This window comes from Scylla paramamosain, chromosome 40 (genome assembly GCF_035594125.1).
Source record: "Scylla paramamosain isolate STU-SP2022 chromosome 40, ASM3559412v1, whole genome shotgun sequence".
NCBI lineage: Eukaryota > Metazoa > Arthropoda > Malacostraca > Decapoda > Portunidae > Scylla > Scylla paramamosain.
In genome coordinates this window covers 7,010,437-7,034,855 of record NC_087190.1, presented here as the reverse complement: position 1 = coordinate 7,034,855, position 24,419 = coordinate 7,010,437, and the positions used below count along the sequence as shown (strand labels likewise).

At 42.0% G+C, this 24,419-nt stretch overlaps 2 protein-coding genes across 2 annotated transcripts; one reads left to right on the top strand and one right to left on the bottom strand.

Annotated features, from left to right (window-relative positions):
- Positions 1–12,964: 12,964 nt before the first annotated feature.
- On the top strand, positions 12,965–14,739 carry LOC135092612 (uncharacterized). The gene is made up of 4 exons (XM_063991218.1): positions 12,965–13,039; positions 13,191–13,418; positions 13,730–14,060; positions 14,126–14,739. Exons 1-4 carry the CDS (start codon positions 12,965–12,967, stop codon positions 14,737–14,739), a joined length of 1,248 nt encoding a protein of 415 aa, XP_063847288.1.
- A 2,719-nt stretch (positions 14,740–17,458) lies between these two features.
- Positions 17,459–22,175, bottom strand: LOC135092594 (uncharacterized). Its single transcript, XM_063991202.1, has 3 exons — positions 22,104–22,175; positions 20,331–20,563; positions 17,459–19,957 (listed from the first exon to the last, which is right to left on the bottom strand). The coding sequence occupies exons 2-3, from the start codon at positions 20,338–20,340 to the stop codon at positions 19,629–19,631; spliced, it is 339 nt and encodes a 112-aa protein (XP_063847272.1). The 5' UTR covers positions 20,341–20,563; positions 22,104–22,175; the 3' UTR covers positions 17,459–19,628.
- Positions 22,176–24,419: the final 2,244 nt, after the last annotated feature.

Below are 24,419 nucleotides of genomic sequence, written 5' to 3'. Positions count from 1 at the left end.
GTGAGAGAGAGGCTGAAGACAGTCAGTTAGAGGAGAGGAGTTGATGAGACGAAAAGCTTTTGATTCCACCCTGTCTAGAACAGCAGTATGAATGGAACCCCCCCAGACATGTGAAGCTTACTCCATACATGGACGGATAAGGCCCTTGTACAGAGTTAGCAGCTGGGGGGGTGAGAAAAACTGGGGGAGACGTCTCAGAACACCTAACTTCATAGAAGCTGTTTTAGCTAGAGATGAGATGTGAAGTTTCCAGTTCAGATTATAAGTAAAGGACAGACCGAGGATGTTCAGTGTAGAAGAGGGGGACAGTTGAGTGTCATTGAAGAAGAGGGGATAGTTGTCTGGAAGATTGTGTCGAGTTGATAGATGGAGGAATTGAGTTTTTGAGGCATTGAACAATACCAAGTTTGCTCTGCCCCAATCAGAAATTTTAGAAAGATCAGAAGTCAGGCGTTGTGTGGCTTCCCTGCGTGATATGTTTACCTCCTGAAGGGTTGGACGTCTATGAAAAGATGTGGAAAAGTGCAGGGTGGTATCATCAGCATAAGAGTGGATAGGACAAGAAGTTTGGTTTAGAAGATCATTAATGAATAATAAGAAGAGAGTGGGTGACAGGACAGAACCCTGAGGAACACCACTGTTAATAGATTTAGGAGAAGAACAGTGACCGTCTACTACAGCAGCAATAGAACGGTCAGAAAGGAAACTTGAGATGAAGTTACAGAGAGAAGGATAGAAACCGTAGGAGGGTAGTTTGGAAATCAAAGCTTTGTGCCAGACTCTATCAAAGGCTTTTGATATGTCCAAGGCAACAGCAAAAGTTTCACCAAAATCTCTAAAAGAGGATGACCAAGACTCTGTAAGGAAAGCCAGAAGATCACCAGTAGAGCGGCCTTGACGGAACCCATACTGGCGATCAGATAGAAGGTTTTGAAGTGATAGATGTTTAAGAATCTTCCTGTTGAGGATAGATTCAAAAACTTTAGATAAGCAGGAAATTAAAGCAATAGGACGGTAGTTTGAGGGATTAGAGCGGTCACCCTTTTTAGGAACAGGTTGAATGTAGGCAAACTTCCAGCAAGAAGGAAAGGTAGATGTTGACAGACAGAGCTGAAAGAGTTTGACTAGGCAAGGTGCAAGCACGGAGGCACAGTTTCGGAGAACAATAGGAGGGACCCCATCAGGTTCATAAGCCTTCCGAGGGTTTAGGCCAGCGAGGGCATGGAAAACATCATTACGAAGAATTTTAATATGTGGCATGAAGTAGTCAGAGGGTGGAGGAGAGGGAGGAACAAGCCCAGAATCGTCCAAGGTAGAGTTTTTAGCAAAGGTTTGAGCAAAGAGTTCAGCTTTAGAAATAGATGTGATAGCAGTGGTGCCATCTGGTTGAAGTAGAGGAGGGAAAGAAGAAGAAGCAAAGTTATTGGAGACATTTTTGGCTAGATGCCAGAAATCACGAGGGGAGTTAGATCTTGAAAGGTTTTGACATTTTCTGTTAATGAAGGAGTTTTTGGCTAGTTGGAGAACAGACTTGGCATGGTTCCGGGCAGAAATATAAAGTGCATGAGATTCTGGTGAAGGAAGGCTTAAGTACCCTTTGTGGGCCACCTCTCTATCATGTATAGCACGAGAACAAGCTGTGTTAAACCAAGGTTTAGAAGGTTTAGGACGAGAAAAAGAGTGAGGAATGTACGCCTCCATGCCAGACACTATCACCTCTGTTATGCGCTCAGCACACAAAGACGGGTCTCTGACACGGAAGCAGTAGTCATTCCAAGGAAAATCAGCAAAATACCGCCTCAGGTCCCCCCAACTAGCAGAGGCAAAACGCCAGAGGCACCTTCGCTTAGGGGGATCCTGAGGAGGGATTGGAGTGATAGGACAAGATAAAGATATGAGATTGTGATCGGAGGAGCCCAACGGAGAAGAAAGGGTGACAGCATAAGCAGAAGGATTAGATGTCAGGAAAAGGTCAAGAATGTTGGGCGTATCTCCAAGACGGTCAGGAATACGAGTAGGGTGTTGCACCAATTGCTCTAGGTCATGGAGGATAGCAAAGTTGTAGGCTAGTTCACCAGGATGGTCAGTGAAGGGAGAGGAAAGCCAAAGCTGGTGGTGAACATTGAAGTCTCCAAGAATGGAGATCTCTGCAAAAGGGAAGAGGGTCAGAATGTGCTCCACTTTGGAAGTTAAGTAGTCAAAGAATTTCTTATAGTCAGAGGAGTTAGGAGAGAGGTATACAGCACAGATAAATTTAGTATGAGAATGACTCTGTAGTCGTAGCCAGATGGTGGAAAACTCGGAAGATTCAAGAGCGTGGGCACGAGAGCAGGTTAAGTCATTGCGCACATAAACGCAGCATCCAGCTTTGGATCGAAAATGAGGATAGAGAAAGTAGGAGGGAACAGAAAAGGGGCTACTGTCAGTTGCCTCAGACACCTGAGTTTCAGTGAGGAAAAGAAGATGAGGTTTAGAAGAGGAGAGGTGGTGTTCTACAGATTGAAAATTAGATCTTAGACCGCGAATGTTGCAGAAGTTAATGAAGAAAAAGTTGAGGGGGGTGTCAAGACACTTAGGGTCGTCGACGGAAAGGCAGTCCGACCTGGGGACATTTATGGTCCCCTCCCCAGATGGGGACTCCGAGGATGGTGTAGGAGTCGCCATGATTTTAAAATTTTTTGAGTGAAGGGTGTGTGTGTTATTAGGTGCTTGTAGTTTTGTGTGGAGGTAGAGAGTTGTCTTTAGAGGGCAGGCTGTGACTACCCCCTTGTGTTGTGAGACACAAAGGGAAACGTTCAGTGAGGTCACAGCTGGGTTTAATGATAAGTTCACAGCACCCCCTGAACAGTGCTTTAGACCTCACTGGGAATAATTATCGTTTCGGCAGGTGTCTACTGCCTCCTCCTACTATGTGGAAGATGAACTGCCAGAGGAAGAAGACTAGGTTTGCTTACTTCTTTCTTACCCAGAACGTAGGCTGGCTCCAAGATAGACAGTATTGAGAGGACTGGGTCTCTTCTTGATCTTTTCTGCAGCTGTGACAAGGAAAGATCTGTATCTCTTCTGGAATTCAGTCATTTCGTCTCTATCCTTATACAGATCAGGAGTACTCGTTACTCTTTCAGGCACAGAAGCTCCTAAGTACACCTGTTTCACCATATTCCATTCACGCTCATTTCTTGGTTCATTATTACCGAGCGGTTGCTTCATCACACTGTCTCTCTTCATGAACGTCAACAGTATATCCTTGTACAGACTACAAAGTTGACTATGACGTGCATTTATCACAACTCTTTCACTTTGAAAATGAAGGTTAAAGTGGGTGAATCTGGGCAACACTGATTCAAGGAAGCAATAATATAGTCTAACAAAAGGACTTTGCAATAGTTCATAAGCATTCTTTAGTGCGTGTGAATAGCTCTTACTCTGCTGATTGTGTAAGTCTGTGAAAAAGAGCTGCAGAGCACCCCATTGTTCCAGCATCCTCTTGATGACAGCACTGTAGGAGAGCCATCTTGTACGTGATGGTGATAAAATTCTGCCTTTCTACTCCAGTGAACTCTTGAAATTCGCATAACTGTGCCATTCGTTTGGAAGAATGTTTCAGTGTATTGTGCATGTCATATACTAACTGCTCAACGCACTGTGGCAACTGTTGACACGCCTCAGAGGCACACGTGTGTGCTGAGTGACATATATATTTCATCATGTATATACCTGGGCAAGCAGCCTTAAGTCTGCTATTATCACAGTTTTTTTGCGCCCATCATGGTGCTACAGCCATCTGAACCAAATCGAATCATATTATCAACTGGCACTGTAAAATCACTGAATAATTTTATTATGGCTGAAAAAAATTCTATTGCTAGTAGCACCTTCACTTGCAGTCTTTGTGTTATCACTGCTGAAGACTGGCACCAGGTCCCAAAACTTACTAGCAACACCATTTTCTTTTGCATATCGCACCATTATACACAAGTTCTGAGATACTGAAATGTCCGTAGATTCATCCATTTTCTTCAGTTTATCTGCCAGGTCGTGCTTATGACACTTAGCCATAACATTACCACGTATGTTTTGACACTTTGTTCTTTTCATTTTTACCTCTTTAGGAATGGCTGAGTCAGGAAAACATTCTTTGATTACATCACATGAATGATCAGCCATTCTAAAACTTGTGTTATGTTCAACCATCATCGCTGTTAGCTTGATTTCAGCAGCTTTAAGTAAATCTCCCTTGCTAGAGTGCCCTTGTGCACTGACAAACGCCTCTGCTATAGTTTTTGTTGAATTAGATGTTGCACACATTGTGATGCTTCCCACTTTTCTCACTGTGCAGTAATTTCAACACCAGATTTTTTTATACACTGCTTTACACGAGTCCTTCCTGGATGGTCTTAACGACGGAAATTCTTTTTCCCAGACTTCTCTGTACTTTTGTTCACGCCTTGCTTTTTTCTTGGTTTTTATTGTGTTTTCACTATTCACGGCACTGCGTTTATCTGCCATTCTCTTTGCTGTGAAATGTGCCAGGTTATAAGAATTTAGCCAGGTAGAACAACACCCGCAACTGAGCTGCCTCCTGTCTGAGACTCCTGATGAAGGTTAATCAAGCATCCCCCCAGTCACCTGGCGCCCGCCTCCCCCCTCATACATTAAATACAGGAACAGATCGTGTAGTGTTCTCCCCCTCCCCCTCACTCCATCTCCAGCCACTCCCACTCAATACATGAACTGACTGTGTAGTGTCCCTCCCCTCAATCCTTCCCTCCTCCCTCCCCCAGCCAAACCCCCCCCCCCTCTCTCTCTCTCTCTCTCTCTCTCTCTCTCTCTCTCTCTCTCTCTCTCTCTCTCTCTCTCTCTCTTCAGGGGTAGAATATACTCTGCAGTATCACTTCCAAAATGAATTATTTCAAGAAAGTATAAATTATTGCACATAACTGGACATTATCGTATAATCACACGCACTATATTTTTTTTTATGTTACAGTATGCTAAATTATTGTACTTGTATGATAATTATCGTACGTCTGAGAACCCTTTGGGTGACGCCTACAAACGACCATCAGCTTGGGGCTTCATGTAGCACTGAGTACTGATACGCATATTACATGTGTCTTCATGCAAATAGGAAACTATTGAACATTTCACTTATGATTATCGAGGAATACTGAGGAGGCACTTACCCTGTACGTACAGTAACATTCTTTTATCTAATTTCTTTTAATTTGTCTGATCTCTTAGTTATCTATTTTTTTCTTTTGTCTAATCTTTTTTTAACTGTCATATCTTTTTATTTCTCTAATCTTTTAATTGCTCTAACTTCTTTTATTTTGTCTAACTATTTATTTGTCTAATCTTTTTATTTTCCTAATCTTTTAATGTCTAATCTTCTTTTATTTGTCTAATCTTTTAATTAATTTAATTTAATTAATCTTTTATTATGTGTTTTCCTTTCTGTGGGGGTCTACAGGACTGAAAGTGTAAACGGTGGTGTGTGTGTGTGTGTGTGTGTGTGTGAGATTCACTTACGGTCGTCTGCTGGTCACCCAGCCAGCCGTTCCGCAATGGAAAGAGCTCAGAGCTCATAGTGACCGATCATTGGGTAGGACCGAGACCACTGACACACCACACACAGGGACAGCGAGGTCACAACCCCTCAGGTTCTCTCCCGTAACTACTTCCTTGATAGGTGAACTGGGGCTACACATTGAGAGGCTCGCCCATTTGCCTCGCCGAGCCCGGGATTCGCGTTCTTGATTGTGCCGACGCTCGGCTCACTACACTATGCGGTGTGTGTGTGTGTGGTGCCTTGCCTGTGTCGCACTGTGTGGGATTGCTGGCCTGGTGTGTAGACAGATAGACAGACCATGCCCTTTATTTCTCTATTTTCATGTGTTTTGTATGTGAAGTGTGTCTAATGTATCATATTTGCACTGCTATGTTGTCCAATTAATTATACCTAGTACATTTTGTGGCCTTTAAAATCTCTCTCTCTCTCTCTCTCTCTCTCTCTCTCTCTCTCTCTCTCTCTCTCTCTCTCTCTCTTTCTCTTTCTCTTTCTCTTTCTCTTTCTCTTTCTCTCTCTCTCTCTCTCTCTCTCTCTCTCTCTCTCTCTCTCTCTCTCTCTCTCTCTCTCTCTCTCTCTCTCTCTCTCTCTCTCTCTCTCTCTCTCTCTCTCCCCCCTGCAAGCAACTCTCCAATCTTCTCCCATTCAATCTTGCCATCTGGGGTAACCCAAGAGGGAGGAGGAGGGATACAAAGGAATACAAAGGAAAGCCAAACAGCAAAAGACCTTTTGGTCCTTGCAAGGCTGCTTGGTAAATACTTCTAATTAGCTACAGGGAAGAGAGACAGGACAGCATAGCAGAAGGCTCCTCCCCACCCACCACTCCCTCCAGCTTGCGCTGGCATGGAAATAGTTGGGAAAAGTGCCATGCAGTATGGAAAAACTGACATGGAATTTTCATAGGAAAGGATGAAAGGAAGTTCTACTATTCACCCTACGGCGAACTCTATACGCCTATCTGAAAGTTAATACAATTTATATTAAAACTGGTTTCTGTAAAATAAGAGTTTATTATTGAATTTAGTAATTATTCGGACAAGAAGAGGGCTTGTTGGAGATTTGCTTTCAAACATTTGTCTATTTTATTTTTGAATGATTCAATAGTATTGCTGTTCACAATTTCGGCAGGAAGTTTATTCCATATATTTACTATACGATTAAAGAAAAAATGTTTGGACTCGTGGGATTTAAAACGTTTGGATATAATCTTGAATCCATTATTTCTTGTTAGGTTAGAATGATCAATGGTAAAATATTTATGTGCATCAATGTTACTATATCCTTTGAAAATTCTGAACACTTCAATTAGGTCTCCTCTTATCCTGCGCTTTGTTAAACTAAATAGGTTTAGTTCTTCCAGTCGTTCCTCATACGACTTATTGCGCAATCTTGGAATCATCTTTGTGACTCTGCGCTGTATCTTTTCTATTTTTCAATGTCTTTTTTGTAGTATGGTGACCAGAACTGTACACAGTATTCTAGATGAGGGCGCACCAATGAGTTATATAAGGCAAGTATAACCTTTTCTGATTTAAATTCAAAGGTTCTTCCAATGAACCCTACAAATTTATTTGCCGTCTTTACGGTTTCTGTGCAGTGTTGACTCAGCTTTAGTTCGTTTGACACAACGACACAAAGATCTTTTTCTTTATCAGCACTTGAGAGTGGCATGTTATTCATTACATATCTCGCCTGAACATTGTTGCTTCCGATATGTAGAATTTTACACTTTTCTATATTGAATCTCATCTGCCATTTTTCTGCCCAGCTTGTTAGTTTATTGAGGTCACACTGCAGTTCCTGCCATTGTGACACAGACGTTACTCTACTTGTTATTTTGCTGTCGTCTGCAAATTTATTTATTTTGCAATTTATCCCTTCATCAATATCATTAATGTACATTATGAAGAGTACTAGTCCTAATACATAGCCTTGAGGAACACCGCTATTTACCTTATGCCACTCTGACTCTTTTCCATTTATCACAACACGCTGTTTTCTGTCAGAGAACCAGTCTCTCAGCCATTTCAGGGTGTTTCCATCAATGCCGTGAGCTTTACTTTACTGATGAGTCTCTTATGGGGAACAGTGTCGAAAGCTTTCTGGAAATCAAGGTAGATAATATCAACAGCTTTTGTCTCGTCATACGAGTTAAATACTTCATAAAAGAAGTCTAATAAGTTTGTTAAGCAGGAGCGCTTGGTTCTCAAACCGTGTTGCGAATCCTTTATGATTTTATTTTCTTCTAAATATTTAAAAGTTTTATCTCAGATTTTTGTTCCCATCAGCTTGCACACTACTGAGGTGAGACTGATCGGCCTGTAATTGGCTGGGAGAGATTTATTTCCTTTTTTAAAGATTGACGTGACATTTGCTAGTTCCCATTTGTGGGGAACTTTACCTGCTAGTAAAGTTTTATTGAATAAAATTGTAAGCGGTTTCACGAATTCATTTCTTGCTTCTTTAAGAAGCCTGGGTGATATCTTGTCTGGCTCCGGTGTTTTGTTTACGTTCTCTCGCAGCTAAAAATGGTGTAGCCAGGGAGCGAGTACTCAGCTAAGTAATCCCTACTTGATGAATTTATCCACGTTTCCGTGACGCCTATGATGTCGTAGTTTTCAAGATAAATAAGAGCTTGCAGCTCATTTAATTTATTTTGTAAACTACAGGCATTGAAGTAACAAGCTCTGATCTTGTCTGAACCTGTGGATTAAATAATTACGTTAGTGTTTACGACGCTGGTCCTGTTGTTGGCCCGCGCGTTTTTTGATCTGTGGAGACAAACCTTTTCATGGATTAATCTGCCCATCCTGGCTGCTCCCACACCGATCAGATGAAGGAGGACGCGGAGTAGGAGAAGGAGGAGGAGAGGGAGGAGTGACTTTCAGGAGAATTTCCCTCACTGGTGGAGGTAAAAAGGTTTTCCATGTTGTAATTTCCTCCAAACCTCTCCCTTTCCTTCCTCCACACTCTCCTACCATCACCTGTTACAATATTATTACCATTATTATTGTTATTATTATATTATTATTATTATTATTATTATTATTATTATTATTTTGAACACTCGAGCCTCGTTGGTGGTGTTGGCTGTTCTGTAGCGCAGGTGCTCGCCGTCTAGCGGCAGGAGGGTCGGTTCAGTGGAGACATCGTGGCACACCTCCCTGAGCATGCTGGCGGTCAGATCTCTCACCTCATCGTGCCTGATACATACGAATCCCCCCTTTTTGCACGTCATGGTGTGGTTGACGTCATTGGGGGAGCCACACACACAAGTACTGGGGAGTCCTTCACTACTATTACTACTACTACTATTACTACTTCTACTACTAGTACTACTACTATTACTACTTCTACTTCTACTACTACTACTATTACTACTTCTACTACTACTACTATTATTACCACTATTACTACTACTACTACTACTACTACTACTATTTTCTATATCTTTGTTTAATATTTACAACTACAACAACTACTGCCACTGCTACTACCACCATCTCCACCAAAATCTTCACACGCGCGCGCGCACACACACACACACACACACACACACACACTGAGGAAACTAATTGTAACGATGATTCGTCCGAAACTGGAATATGCAGCTGTAGTATGGTCACCAAGTCTCAAGGAATACATCAGGAAACTGGAGAGGATACAAAGAGCAGCAACAAAGATGATCCCAAACTTAAGAGAAAAGACATACAAAATGAGACAAGAAAAACTAAACCTTCCAATTCTGGGAAAAAGAAGGAAGAGAAGAGACGTAATCACGATATATAGACTAATGGAAGGACTGGAAAAGCTTGACAGCAACGACATTGTGACGTGGGATACGAGAGACATTAGAGAACACGGAAAGAAGCTGAAAGAAAAAAAAAAAAAGAAATTTTATAGAAGAGATATAAAAAATAATAGTTTTCCACTGAGTAGTTGATACATGGAACTGTCTAAATGAGTGTGTGGTGCAAGCAAAAACTATTTTTAATTTCAAGGCCAAGATAGATAATAATAGATACAGAGGCGGGACAGTACAAGCATAGCTCCTCTCCTGCGTGACACAGCTAGGTAACAACTAGGTAATCACACACATACACAAACACACACACACACACACACACACACACACACACACACACACACACACACACACAATTGATGTAAATAAAGCATCTGGTCCAGACGAAGTATCAAACTGGATACTGAAAGAATGCAGAGAACAAATGCCTGATAAAAATCACAGTATGGTGGTGACATCATTGTTGCAGAGAAGAGTACCAAAAGATTGGAAGAAAGCAAATATTATACCAATATTCAAAGGAGGAAATAAGGAAAACCCACTAAATTATAGACCAGTGTCATTGACTAGTGTTGTAGGGAAACTATGTGAAAGAACAATTAAGGAAAGACAGAACACTTGAAAAGAGACGAAGTTTTGGTTAATTGTCAATTTGGATTTAGAAGGGGAAGATCACGCTCCATGAACTTATTGTCCTTTTATTCAAGGTTAGTCGATATTGTGCAAGAGAGAAAGATATGGATGGGTGGATGGTGTCTACTTAGACTTGAAGAAGGCTTTCGACAACACAGCACCACACCAAAGATTGCTATGAAAGATAAGAAATTATGGAAGAATTGGAGAAAGACTACTGGAGTGGATGGAGGATTATCTGGATGATAGAGAGATGAGAACTGTAATACAAGACCAAAATTCATCTTGGCTGAAAGTAACTAGTGGTGTCCCACAGGGGTCAGTGTTGGGACTGATAATGTTTGTGATATATGTGAATGACATGAATGAAAAAATAGATAGTTATATGAACTTATTTGCAGATGATGCTAAGCTGATGAGAAGAATAGAAAATGTAAATGACTATGATACTGCAAGATTATTTAAATAAGATAAAAAGATGGAGTAAATCTTGGCAAATGGAATTCAGTTTAAGTAAATGTAAAGTAATGTAGTTTGGAAAGAGTGAAAAACGAATAAAATGTCATTATGAGATGGATGGTGTGAAGTTAATGAAATCAAAAGAGGAAGTGGATTTAGGAGTAACAGTTACTAAAAACTTGACTTCGGACAGACACATTGATAAAATTACTGGAGAGATGATGTATTTGTTAAAATAAGTAAGAATGTCATTCTCATATTTGGATGAAGGAATGATAAAAAAAAGTTGTTGATTTTCATGATAAGATTAGAATATGCGGCAGTGGTGTGGTCTCCTCATACAAAGAGGAATATTATAAAATTAGAGAGTACAAAGAGCAATCAGTAAGATGGTTCAGGAGTTGAGTAAGTCAACCTATGAAGAAAGATTAACGATGATGGAAATTCCTACCCTTGAAAACAGGAGCGAGAAGATTTAATAAGCATCTATAGAATGATAAAATGGTATGGAAAATGTGGACAAAGAATGTTTTATAAATTTAGACACAGAGTACAAGGGGACACAGTAAGAAGTTGAAGAAAGTTAACTGTAGAAGAGACATCAAGAAGTGTGAACAAATGGAATGAACTCAGTGAAGACGTTGTGAATGCTGAAACTGTCCATGCATTTAAGACCAAACTGGATAAGTATAGAGACAGGATACTATGAGATTACTTCCCTCCCGTAAACCACAGCTAGGTAAACACAACTATGTAAATATATACACACATAACAAACTGCTGCTAAGAGAAGAGGGAAATACCAGATACAGACAAGGCCACAGCAAAGACTAATAAAAGGAAGATGCTTGAGTGACATAAAGAAATAAAGTTTCCCACAGAGAAATATATAAGTTTGGAACAAGCTCAGTGAGGAGGCAGTATTGGCAACGAGTGTGCACAACTTTGAGGAAAAGCTGGACAAGTGTAGATATGGAGGCAGACCACACGAACGTAGCTCAGGCCTTGTAAATTACAACTAGGTAAACACACACACACACACACACACACACACACACACACACACACACACAAAAAGAAAATCCATAATCACACATAGGATAACAACAACAAAGAAACAATAATACAACAGAAATAATTAAAAAAACATCCCCTTTTAATGATTTGCAGGGAACAACCACCACCACCACCACCACCACCACCAGCACATACAGCAGGGGTTCTCAAAGTGGTCAATATCGATCCTCAGGGGTTGATGGGACCATCCAAGGGGTCAATGAATAATTAGGGGGTTGAAAGGGGGTCAATGAATAACAGAGGGGGTCAAAAGGGGGTCAATGAATAACCAGGGGGTTTGAAGGGGGTTAATGAATAATCAGTGGGTCAAAATGGGGTCAATGAATAATTAGGGGGTAAAAAGGGGGTCAATGAATAACCAAGGGATCGATGAATATTTACTGCTGGGGTCTAAGGGACCGCTGAAACCTCTGATTAGAAATTCTCCCAAAAAAATTTGCAAAAATCTGAAGAATACCAGACATAATTATTACTATTATTTTTAATTATAATAATTTCTTGAATTCAAACAATAAGTCAAATTGTCAGTGAATCTTCAGAAATTTCAGCAGTGCTGGCAACACTACCTTCAACCAATCCCTCCCCCTCATTGTGTCTCGCAGCTCTACTGTCTGTACTAGGGTCTGTACAGCATGCATTCTTCTCTCTGTCCCGTACTGAGCCAGTGAACTTATCCCTACCCCACCCCAGCCTGCCCAAGCCTCTCTCGCTGTCTCACACATATTAGTTCAGCGCACGCTCAGCTCTCGATAGTGTGGTCCGCGAACTGATTATTGTGACGCATTGAAAACTGTGCGTAACAAGCACAATGGCTGTCGTTGCTGCTAAGAAGAAATGCCGTCAGTATTCTCAGAAATATTTATAAATATGGATTCATTACTTCATTAACCAATGACACCATGCCATTGTGTCACTCGTGTGAAAAGACTTTCAGTAATGATGCCATGAAGCCTGCAAAGCTGAAGCACCACCTTGAAACGGTTCACTGTGATAAGAAAAACAAAGACCTTGACTATTTCAAGACACTGAAAGAAAACTCAAAAGTCAATCAAATATCAAGACTTTTTTCAAAGCACCCGTCAGTGGTGATACTGAAGGAGGTTTAAGAGCTTCATATAACATCTCCCTCATGAAAGCAAAGAAAGGAAAAGCACACACTATTGGTGAGGGTATCATAATCCCAGCCATTAAAGTTATAGAAAGTGTTATGAAGAAAAATTCTCACTCTGTTCTTAAAGATTTGCCATTAAGTAACAGTACAGTGCAAAGAAGAATTGATGAAGTGAGTGACTGTGAACGGCTGGGAATGGATGGGAGAGGAGTGGCTGTGAATGACTGGAAAAGGAATGGCTGTAAATGGCTGGGAAAGGAGAAGCTGGGAATAGCTGGGAGAGGAGTGGCTTGGAAAGGGGTGGCTAAGAATGGCTGGGCGAGGAGTGGCTGGCAATGGCAGGGAGAGGCTGGGATGGGAGTGGCTAGGAATGGTTGGGGGAAAAGTGACTGAATGGCAGGGAAAGGAGTGACTGGGAATGGATGGAAGAGGAGAGGCTAAAAATGGCTGTGAGAAGAGTGACTGGAAGTGGCTGGGAGAGGAGCCATTCCTCTCCAAGCCATTCCTATAACCACTCCTCTCCTACCCATTCCTAGACACTCCTCTCCCAGTCATTCCCAGCCATTCCATTCCCAACCACTCCTCCCCCACCCATTCCCAGACACAGCCCTCCCAGCCATTACCAGCCATTCCTCTCTCAACCATTACCAGTTACTCCTCTCCCAGCCAATTCCAGACACTCCCCTAACAGCCATTCCCAGCCACTCCTCTCCCAGTCTCTCCAAGCTACTTCTCCCTCAGCATTCCCAGCAACTCCTTCCCTAGTCATTCCCAGCCACTCCTTTCCCAGCCACTTCTCTCCCAGCCACTAATCTCTCAGTCATTCCCAGCTACTCATCCCCCAGTCATTCCCAGTCATTCCTTTCCCAGCCACTTCTCTCCCAGCCACTCCTCCGCGAGCCATTCCCAGACACTGTCCTCCCAGCCGTTACCAGCCATTCCTCTCCCAACCATTACCAGATACTCCTCTCGCAGCCAATTCCAGACACTCCCCTAACAGCCATTCCCAGCCACTCCTCTCCCAGCCATTCCTAACCAATGCTCTCACAGTCTCTCCCATCCCCATCTCCCCCAGCCATTTCCACCCACTGCCCTCCCTGCCTCTCAAAGCCACTCCTACCCCGGACACACAAAGGTGATCCTCCCCATCAATTTTCAACCACACCCCTCCCAGCCTCTCCCAGCCATACAAAGACATTCACAGCCACTTCTCTCCCAGCCTCTTCTCCCCCACCCATTCCTAGGCTCTCCCAGCCATTCCCAGCCTCTCCTAGCCACTCCCAGATTCTCTCACAGCTATTCCCAGCCATTCCCCTCTCAGCCATTCCCAGCCACTCCAGATTCAGCTATTCCCAGTCACTCCTCGCCTAGACATTCCCAGCCACACCTCTTTCAGCTATTCCCAGGTACTAATCTCCCAGCCATTTTCAGCCACTCCTTTCCCAGCCATTCCCCGCCACTCCTTTTCCAGTCATTCCAAGCCACTCTTCTCCCAGCTATTTCCAGCCATTCACAGCCACTCCTCTCCCGGTCTATCCCAGCTACTTCTCCCCCAGCCATTCTCAGCCAGTCCCCTCCCAGCCTCTCCTCCCCCAGCCATCCCCAGCCGCTCCATTCCCAGCCACTCCTCTCACAGCCATTCCCAGCCTCTCCCAGTCGCTCCTCTCCCAGCCATTCCTTGTTACTCCTCTTCCAGCCAATGCCAGCCATTCCTCTCACAGCCATTCCCAGCCACTCCTCTCCCAGCCATTGCTAACCACTCCTCTCCCAGACACTTCTACTCCAGCCATTCCCAGCCACTCCCCTCCCTGCCCCTCCCAGCCATTCTTCCCCCAACCATTCCCAGCCTCTCTTAGCCACTCCTCTCCCAACCATTCCCAGCCACTCCTTTCCCAGCCATTCATAGCCAATCCCAGCCACTACTTTCCCAGCCATTCCCAGTTACTTATCTCCCCGGCAGTCCTCTCCTATGCAGTCATTCCCAGCAACACATCTCCCAGCCTCTTCGAGCCAATCCCAGCCATTCCCAGCCACTCCTCTCCCAGCCATTCCTCTCCCAGCTATTGCCAGCCATCCCTCTACTAGCCATTCCTCTTTCAGCTATTCGCTGTTACACCTGTCTCAGCTATTCCCAGCATTCCTAGCTGCTCCTCCTCCAGCCATTCCCAGACTCTGCTCCCTCAGCCATTCCCAGCCACTCCTCTCCCAGTCGTTCCCAGCCATTCACAGACACTCGTCTCAAATCCATTTCCAGCCACTTCTCTCATAGCCATTCACAGCCATTCCTCTCCCAGTCATTTCCACCCACTCCTCCCACAGCTAGACCCCTCCTAGCCTCTCCCAGCCAATGCCAACCAATACTCTCCCAGCCATTTCCAGCCATTTCTCTCCCAGCCATTCCCAGCCATTCTCAGCCACTCCCCTTCTAGCTAATCCTCTCCTAGCCATTCCCAGCAATTCCCAGTTACTCCCCTCCCAGCCATTCCCAGCCACTCCTCTCCCAGCCATTCCCAGCCGCTTCTCTCCCAGCCACTCCTCTCTCAGCTATTCCCAGCCACTCCTCTCCCAGCTACCCCTCTCCTAGCCACTCCTCTCCCAGCCATTACTAGCTAACCCTCTCCTAGCCACTCCTCTTCCAGTCATTCCCAGCCACTCCTCTCTCAGCTATTCCCAGCCACTCCTCTCCCAGCCATTCACAGACACTTCTATCCCAGCCATTCTTAGCCACTCGCAGCTACTCCTCTCCCTGCCATTCCCAGCCACCCTTCTCTTAGCCACTCCTCTCCCAGCCATTCCCGGCCACTCTTCTTTCAACCATTCCCAGTTACTCCTCTCCCAGCCATTCTCAGCCTCTCCTCTCATAGCCATTGATAAACACTCCTCGCCCAGTCTCTCCCAGCCACTCCTCCCCCAGCCATTCCAGCCTCTCCCAGCCAATCCCTGCCACTCCTCTCCCAGTTTCTCCCAGGCACTCCAGCTTCTCCCAGCCGAACCCAACCATTCCTCTCTCAATCTCTTCCAGCCATTCCAAGCTACACCCCTCCCAGCCACTCCTCTCGCGGCCATTTTCAGCCGCTCCTATCCCAGCCATTCCCAGCTACTCCTCTCCTAGACACTTCTCTCCCAGCTATTCCCAGCCACTCTTCTCACAGCCACTTCTCTCCTAGCTACTCCTCTCCCACACATTCCCAGCCAATCCCAGCCACTTCTCTCCCAGCAGTTCCCAGTCACTCCTCTCCCAGCCATTCCCAGCCACTCCTCTCTTAACCATTCTCAGCCATTCATAACCACTCCTCTCCCAGCCTCTCCCAGCCACCTCTCCCCCAGCCATTCCTAGCCCATCTTCTCCCAGCCATTCCCAATTACTCCTCTCCCAGCCGTTCCCAGCCTCTCATCTCCTAGTCAATCCCAGACAGTCCTCTGCATTCTAATCCCAGCCTCTCCTCTCCCATCGAATCCCAGCCACTCCCATCCTATTCTATGGTAACCTTTCCTACTCCTAACCTACTTGAGTGAGTCCGTTTGGTGATCTTTGTAGTTTACAGGGTGGGACAACGGGTGGGGATGGCAGTTCCCCCCTGGGCAGCTCCTTCACCATACTGTGTGTTTTGTACCCACGCTTCCCTCACGCAATCTTAAAGTTCATCACGAGCACCCAACACATTTGTTGGTAAAGTTGGTCTACTTCCGCATCTTCTGGTTACGTTAATTCATATTAAACATTTATCATAATTTTATGGCGTCCAATAATATTTATTAATATTATATTAAGTATATTCTTAGCAGATAATTTTATTTATTTATTTATTTATTTTTTTTTTTAGTTCTTAAGAGGGATTTGAACGCTTGCGTCCAACACTCAAGGTCCTCCAGACCGTCACTCTGTCCACTGGGCCATGGGAACCTCAACACACCTCAGGGTAAAGAAGATATATTTGAACACAGTATTTCCCTCCCTGTGTTCATGCCGTACCAAAAGTTCAATAAGAATAACTACTGTCGATTTTAATGTAAACATTTACATTCACAACGATAATAAGATAAAATTAAGTATTGTGGACTGTTGTGGGAGTAGCAATCATGGCGTGCAAACAGCAGTAGATGAGATTAAAGAGCTTGTGTGTGGAGCCGCCTGTGGGAACCCTCCCCTGTGTTGCGTGGTGACTGGCACACGTGCTTCACCACTACCACCACCACCACAACACACCACTACACCCTTAAAGCACTCGCTTGTTATTCACGCAGGATTTACCTACCAGCAGAAAGAAAGCTTCCGGCGGGGAGGGAGGGCGGCGGGGGAGGAGTTAAAGAGGAGGGGGTAGGGAGGCCGAGGACGTGTGTGTACTTTCATTTTTTTTTTTTCTTCACACGTCAAACAAATATCGTTGTAAGTCACCGCCCAGCAAACCACCCCTTACAAATTCACCATCCTAGCGACAGTCTATGTGTGTGTGTGTGTGTGTGTGTGTGTGTGTGTGTGTAGGACAGCTGTCATTGATAATATAAATCATTATAAATACAGCAGCAGTCTGTGATAACCTCACTCATCCCTGCCGTTCTCCTCTTTCTCCTTCCTTTTGTCGCTTTTCATTCTATCTCTCCCTCCTGTACATATCTGAAGAGAGAGAGAGAGAGAGAGAGAGAGAGAGAGAAATTTCGTTCAGTTTGTGTCCATTCTAAGTATTATTGTTATTCTTATTAATATCATAACTACTAAAATAATAAATGTAAGAAGAATAATAATCATTATCGTAAATTGCATTGTTCTTTTTATACATGCAGTACAATCAAGATCCAGCGAGTCTGGTTGGATCTTGCCTACAATAATTCACCAAACACACACACACGCCCTCGGCCGCCTCTGGCCCCCATACTCCCTTCTCTTTAACTCTTTCCCCGCCACATTTTCCTCCCGGTCAGAAGCTCTCACCCTGCCGATAATTAAATCTCATGTGTAGAACAAGTGAGTGGTGGAAGGGCATTCAGCTGCCAAGAGACTGTCACCAACTTTTTTTAGGTGACTGTACGAGCTGGCAAGACTCGCTCCTGCGGCGCATTCAGCAGTCATTAGTTCCACCTTGACATAGTGGTGGTGTACCTCGCCCGTATCAGCACCTGGCTCTGTGTGCAGCGCGGGGAAAGGTTGAAGACCGCTGGGATAAAACAAGACGCAAGGTAAACTTCATTAAGATATGATAACCAGGATCATAAGTTTTTTTCTTTTATTTTCTTTCACATTTCAAACTATAAAAGTCTCATTCACGAAAAACTGCTCTTCACAAAGGACTGTATTCTGAAACACTTCCGCTCCGCACCTCCACTACTTTCAAAAGACTCGAGGCAGATGAAGGCACACTGGTTTTTGAGTGTTTATACAGTGCTAGTGACAGATTAACAAGATTTCTACATTATTATTAAGAGAAACAGTCTTGAGAAACCGGCTAATCATCTCTGTGGCCTTTAAAAATAGTCATGATGAGAGAGTAGTGTGTTTCTGAATATGGGCGTATTTGGTAACTTACACGTGTTTTTAAAGATATAGTAATGGTTCTAGTGATAGATTAACAAGATTTCTACATTATCATTAAGAGAACCCGGCTAATTATTTATGTGGCTTTTAAAAATAGTTGTGTTGAGAGAGCTGAATGCGGGCCAGACACGCACAGCTTAACTACAGCGAGTCAGGAAGGAAAACAAGCTTAAAACAACGAAACAGCTGGGGAAACAAGCACCACACCCCAAATGTCTCAAAGTAAAGACAGACACATCAGGATTCACGAAAGGAAACTGCATTTCACACAGCCACGGACAGGCAAAGTTAACAAAACTGAGATAGGAAGTAAAACAAGCTTAAAATCATGAAACAGCTGAGGACACAAGCACCACGCCCCAAATGCCTCATGGTAAAGGCAACATTCTCCATTGATAGGCAGAAAAACCGCTCTTCACGCAGACACGCACCTCTAAATTTAAACAAACTTAATTCAGGAAAGAAAACAAGCTTGAAAAAAAAAAAAAATGACAGTGAGGAACATAAGCACCACACCTTAAATACTTCAAAATAAATTGAACATTCTCAACTGAGACACAAAAAAAAAAATAAAATAAATAAATAAATAAATAAAATAATAATAAAAAAACCCTGCTCTTTACAGACACGTACAGGTAAATTTAACTAAGACGAGTCAGAAAGTAAAACAAGCTTAAAGAATCATATAACAGAGCCGGGGACAGAAGCACCTCACCCAAAATGCTTCAAGACAAAGGCAACATTCTCCCTTGATATACAAACAGCCTCGTCCCAACGATTCATCTAAGGATCTGTTTGTGACGCTAAATTCTCCATAGCTTTGAGTACCCCCTTCAGGACCCGCACGAGACTGGAAAAACTATCTCTCTCCATCTCTGGAACATCTTGAAGAGACAGAAGAACCATATAAACAGCCTAGAGTAAGGGATAGCAAGTCCACACCACCACAGGCACCGCGTTGAGTTGTCTTTTTTTAAGTCTCCCTTCGTCTAGACCTCATTTTTTTCTTTTCTCTAAACTGCGTGTGTTTGAAGGAGAGACTATCCTGTCTGTTCCTGAGGCTGGCGTTGATGTTAGTGGTCATTCTTCTCAATACTGAGACCACTTCCAGCTCAGATTTGGGTCGGTGAAGGACTTGGAAGGTTATATTATGGATTTTTGCTATGAATTCCGTGGTTTTTGTTAATGGGAGGGTGGTGTGCGTGCGTGAAAGAGGTGGGTAACTTAGATTTTCTCTTATTTTGGGTTTATCTTCATCGTTTTCTGTCCTTTCACTTCCTTTATTTCCCTTCTTTTCTACTCCATTGTCACTATTCACCTATTTATCAGTTCTTCCTTTTTTCCCCTTCCTATCTCCCACTTCCACATCACTCTTGCCTTTCACCTCTTCCGCTCTCTCACACAGTCTATCCATCTCTTCCACCAACACCTCCACCTGTTTCTCCTACTCCACATAATCCATCTCGCTTCTCTCCACTCTCTTCCACTCCTTCCACCCGCCAAGGAGGGAGGTGGAGGAGAGGAGGGCCTCGTGGAGGAGAGAAGTAGGGTGGTAGTGACTCCTGTATCCACTTATCCACCTTCTAAGAACCTGTAATGCATTTTCTGTCTCCTGCGATAGGCGAGTGGATGAGAGGAGAGGTGGATGAGGAAGAATAGGATGTTTTATACTTTCCATACCCTTATTGGAACTCTCAAACGCTATCTTCTTTTTGTGTTTATCGTCCTTTATTTCTGCCTCTTCTGTTTCATCAGCATCGTCTTTTTTTGTTCCTATTTGGGATTGACGTATGATTATAACGAAGATAATAACAATAGTAACAATAATAATAGTAGTAGTAGTAAAAATAATAATAATAATAATAATAATAATAATAAATATCATTATTATTATTATTACTATTATTATTATTATTATTAATATTATTATTATTATTTCATCATTATTTGCCGTCTTGCTATATGGATACATAAATTACTTTTTTTTTCATCTCTCCTGTTAATTTTTAATCTCACAACCTCCTCCCCCTCCTCCTCTTCTGCTTACTACTACTATTACTACTACTATTACTACTACTACTACTACTACTACTAGTGTTATACCAATGCCACCACAATACCAGAAAAGCCACAGCTTGAAACATACCTTCAGTCATTCCACTTTCTTCCCTTCTTTCTTCAATTTGCACCTCTCCTCCTCCTTCTGCGCCTCCTGCTCTTCCTCCTGTCACAGGAGCAGCAAGGGCATGGTCGATGGTAGTGTAGAGAGCCGTGTGTTGGGCAGTGATCACCTGCGAAGGCACCTTATTGGCCCACGCAAAGAGGCACCGCAAGGAACACTCCGGCTGGAGGAGGAGCAGTGCCAGCCCCACCCAGTGCCTGCAGGAGGGGGTGAAGGTGATGCTTATGAGAAAGGGATCAAGGAGAAACTGCAGAAGGAGGTGGTGTAGGTGGTGGTGGTGGTGTATAAAGGAAGAGATGAAGGGTAACTGCAGGAGGTAGTGACTGGAAAGGGATGGTGTGTTCTGGTGATATCAAGAAACACAGCTGCCCACACTGAACTACAGACATCTAGAATGACTTAAGTGAAGATGTGGTTATGATGTTGTGCTAATTTGCTGCCAGATGACAATACTCCGTAAGTGCAAAATAGTGAAATGAAATCATCAAAACACACTCCAGATCTAGGTAAAGACAACCAGGCAAACATAAAACAGGCAAACACCAAACAGGCAAACACAACCAGGCAGACACAGCAAGGCAAACACAGCAAGGCAAACACAGCAAGGCAAACACAGCAAGGGTCATTCTACCATTACGGTCGTTTCGCTCGGAGATAACTTACGGGTGTACTCTTACCTATATCTCTAGTAGTAGTTAACGTGATGTGATTTTTACCAAGATAGTACTTATGGCTAAAGAGGATAATGAGACTATCCAGAACATTCTGTATTCATTGGTGTTCTTGCAATTAATTGTTAAAGAGGACGTTGCAGTCGTGCAAAACTTAGTGAGATTATAAGAAAAAATCAAAATATTTTAAATGGAGGTTGTAGATGAAGGTTTAAGCTTTGAAAATCAGTATAGATTTTGTCAAATACCATTTTAGTTTTTCCCACAAAAAATAATAAATGCCGTTATGGTCGTTTCAATAATTTCGTTACCGTCATTTCACTGCGATTCCCTTAAGAAATCAAACAAAAATAATGACAATAATTAAGTACCAGAACATAAATGGCTTTTTGGATCACCCTAATATACATACATACATATACATATAATATATATTGTAACACCCACTCAGGGGCGTTAGACAAGTGTATTTCTTCTTGATATATTATTACGCCAGATTATTGATACTCGTTGATTCTTGTGTGTGTTTACTTGTCCCATATGGTGAACGTAAGAGTGAATGTGAGGGTGAACGTGAGGGTGAACGGTCCAACTGGAGAAGGACCCTTAATTAATCTCTATGCAATACAAAATTAACATAAGTAACATTACAAAGTCCACATGAAGGCATTAGAGCAACACATTGAAATCACTATGCACACGTGTCAAAAAAAAGAAAAATAAATTAACAAATACATGATAAATAAACTACTAGCTAACAAGCTATGGTGACTATCCTTACGGTGTAAAGACCCTTCTGGGTCACATAAATCTCACATGAATTTTTGATTACCTAACTATGACAATTTACGTTGAAATATCACAAAAAACACAAATCTCACATGAATTTTTGATTACCTAACTATGACAATTTATGTTGAAATATCACAAAAAAACACAACATATATGTAACAGTTTTGGGTGTAACGTAAAGTAAATACAACAGGAGAGAATAACAAGCAACAAAGTACTACACTTTCCTGATATATTCCTAAACCTATCACAAATATAATAGAGGAACACTCACCAATCTCTGGCGCTCACAGGAAGGAAATAAATCCACAGGTTTAAATCCAACAAGGTGTGTGCGGCTGCTATACCACAGACAGACTGCCGGCCTTACCTCCCTCCCTGAGCTACCTTCCCTCGGTTTACCGCTCGAGGGATTCATACACAAATGAAACACTCATTAACACTCATTATTCCTAGGTAGTTATCATATGAAACGAGCAAATACTATGAAACAAACAAATATGAAACCAGCAATATATATATATATATATATATATATATATATATATATATATATATATATATATATATATATATATATATATATATATATATATATATATATATATATATATATATATATATATATATATATATATATATATATATATATATATATATATATATATATATATATATATATATATATATATATATATATATATATATATATATATATATATATATATATATATATATATATATATATATATATATATATATATATATATATATATATATATATATATATATATATATATATATATATATATATATATATATATATGTTACGCATAATGTGGACAATTGCCTAATGTGAACATTAGGCAGAAAATTGCCTAATGTGTACATCAAGCAAGTAGGTTGCGTAAAGTTTACAAATTGTTAACATTAGGCAAAAAATGCCTATTGTTCAAATTATGCAGCTCAATTTTGCCCAATGTGAATAAGGAAAACATAATTAATTAATGCAATATTAGTATAAGTAAAATAGGTCAATCGATCTCAGGGTTCAGTTGAGTCCAATCACAAATTTTTGCATGATCTGCCTGGGTGACAGCGCGAGTTGCATTTAATTTCTTTTCTTAGGCAGCTGCACCTTCCTGATGTACATTGAGTAGTACATTGACACTTTGTATAACCTTGCCCACCAGTGGCTCTTGCTGTTGCTGTTCTCATCGATAGGCAGATATCAGGAACCTCTTCAGACTTTATAAGGGTCTGTTTGATCCCACTTAGGTCAGCTGGTGTAAATTTTGTTCTAATAATAACCTAACCTAACCTAACCTAACCTAACCTAACCTAACCTAACCTAACCTAACCTAACCTAACCTAACCTAACCTAACCTAACCTAACCTAACCTAACTATAACAGACCCAAAGTTTCGAACAACATTCGAACAAAACTGTAGACACTGGTTTGTCATTCAATTCACATTAGGCAAAATACCCTTGCCTAATTTGAAAATCATGCCTAAAGTGGACATTAAGCAAGTAAGTTGCCTATTGTCAACATCGTGCAAACAAATTGCCTAATATGAAGATTAGGCAATTTCACTGCCTAATGTTCACATTAGGCAATTATCCACATTATGCGTGACATATATATATATATATATATATATATATATATATATATATATATATATATATATATATATATATATATATATATATATATATATATATATTGTGTACAGATCCTAGTACAGACAGTAGAGCTGCGAGACACAATGAGGGGGAGGGATTGGTTGAAGGTAGTGTTCCCAGCACTGCTGAAATTTCTGAAGATTCACTGACAATTTGACCTATTGTTTGAATTCAAGAAATTAATATAATTAAAAATAATAGTAATAATTATGTCTGGTATTCTTCAGATTTTTGCAAATTATTTTTGAGAATTTCTAATCAGAGGTTTCAACGGTCCCTTAGACCCCAGCAGTAAATATTCATCGATCCCTTGGTTATTCATTGACCTCCTTTTGACCCCCTAATTATTCATTGACCCCATTTTGACCCACTGATTATTCATTGACCCCCTTTAACCCCCTGGTTATTCATTGACCCACTTTTGACCTTCTTGGTTATTGATTGACCCCCTTTTAACACCCTAATTATTCATTGACCCCTTGGATGGTCCCATCAACCCCTGAGGATCGATATTGACCACTTTGAGAACCCCTGCTGTATGTGCTGGTGGTGGTGGTCGTTCCCTGTAAATCATTAAAAGGGGATGTTTTTTTTACTTATTTTTGTTGTTTTATTGTTTCTTTGTTGTTGTTATCCTATGTGTGATTATGGATTTTCTTTTTATATGTGTGTGTGTGTGTGTGTGTGTGTGTGTGTGTGTGTGTGTGTGTGTAGATGGCTCTCCTACAGTGCTCTCATCAAGAGGATGCTGGAACAATGGGGTGCTCTGCAGCTCTTTTTCACAGACTTACACAATCAGCAGAGTAAGAGCTATTCACATGCACTAAAGAATGCTTATGAACTATTGAATAGTCCTTTTGTTAGACTATATTATTGCTTCCTTGAATCAGTGTTGCCCAGA

Excerpts from the sequence above, each read along its gene's own strand:
- LOC135092612 (XM_063991218.1), top strand. The coding sequence starts at position 12,965 with ATGGCTGGGCGAGGAGTGGCTGGCAATGGCAGGGAGAGGCTGGGATGG. Across the intron at positions 13,040-13,190 it reads TAGGAATGGTTGGGGGAAAA|ACACTCCTCTCCCAGTCATT; the intron begins GTGACTGAATGG and ends ACCCATTCCTAG. Across the intron at positions 13,419-13,729 it reads TCCCAGCAACTCCTTCCCTA|CCATTTCCACCCACTGCCCT; the intron begins GTCATTCCCAGC and ends CATCTCCCCCAG.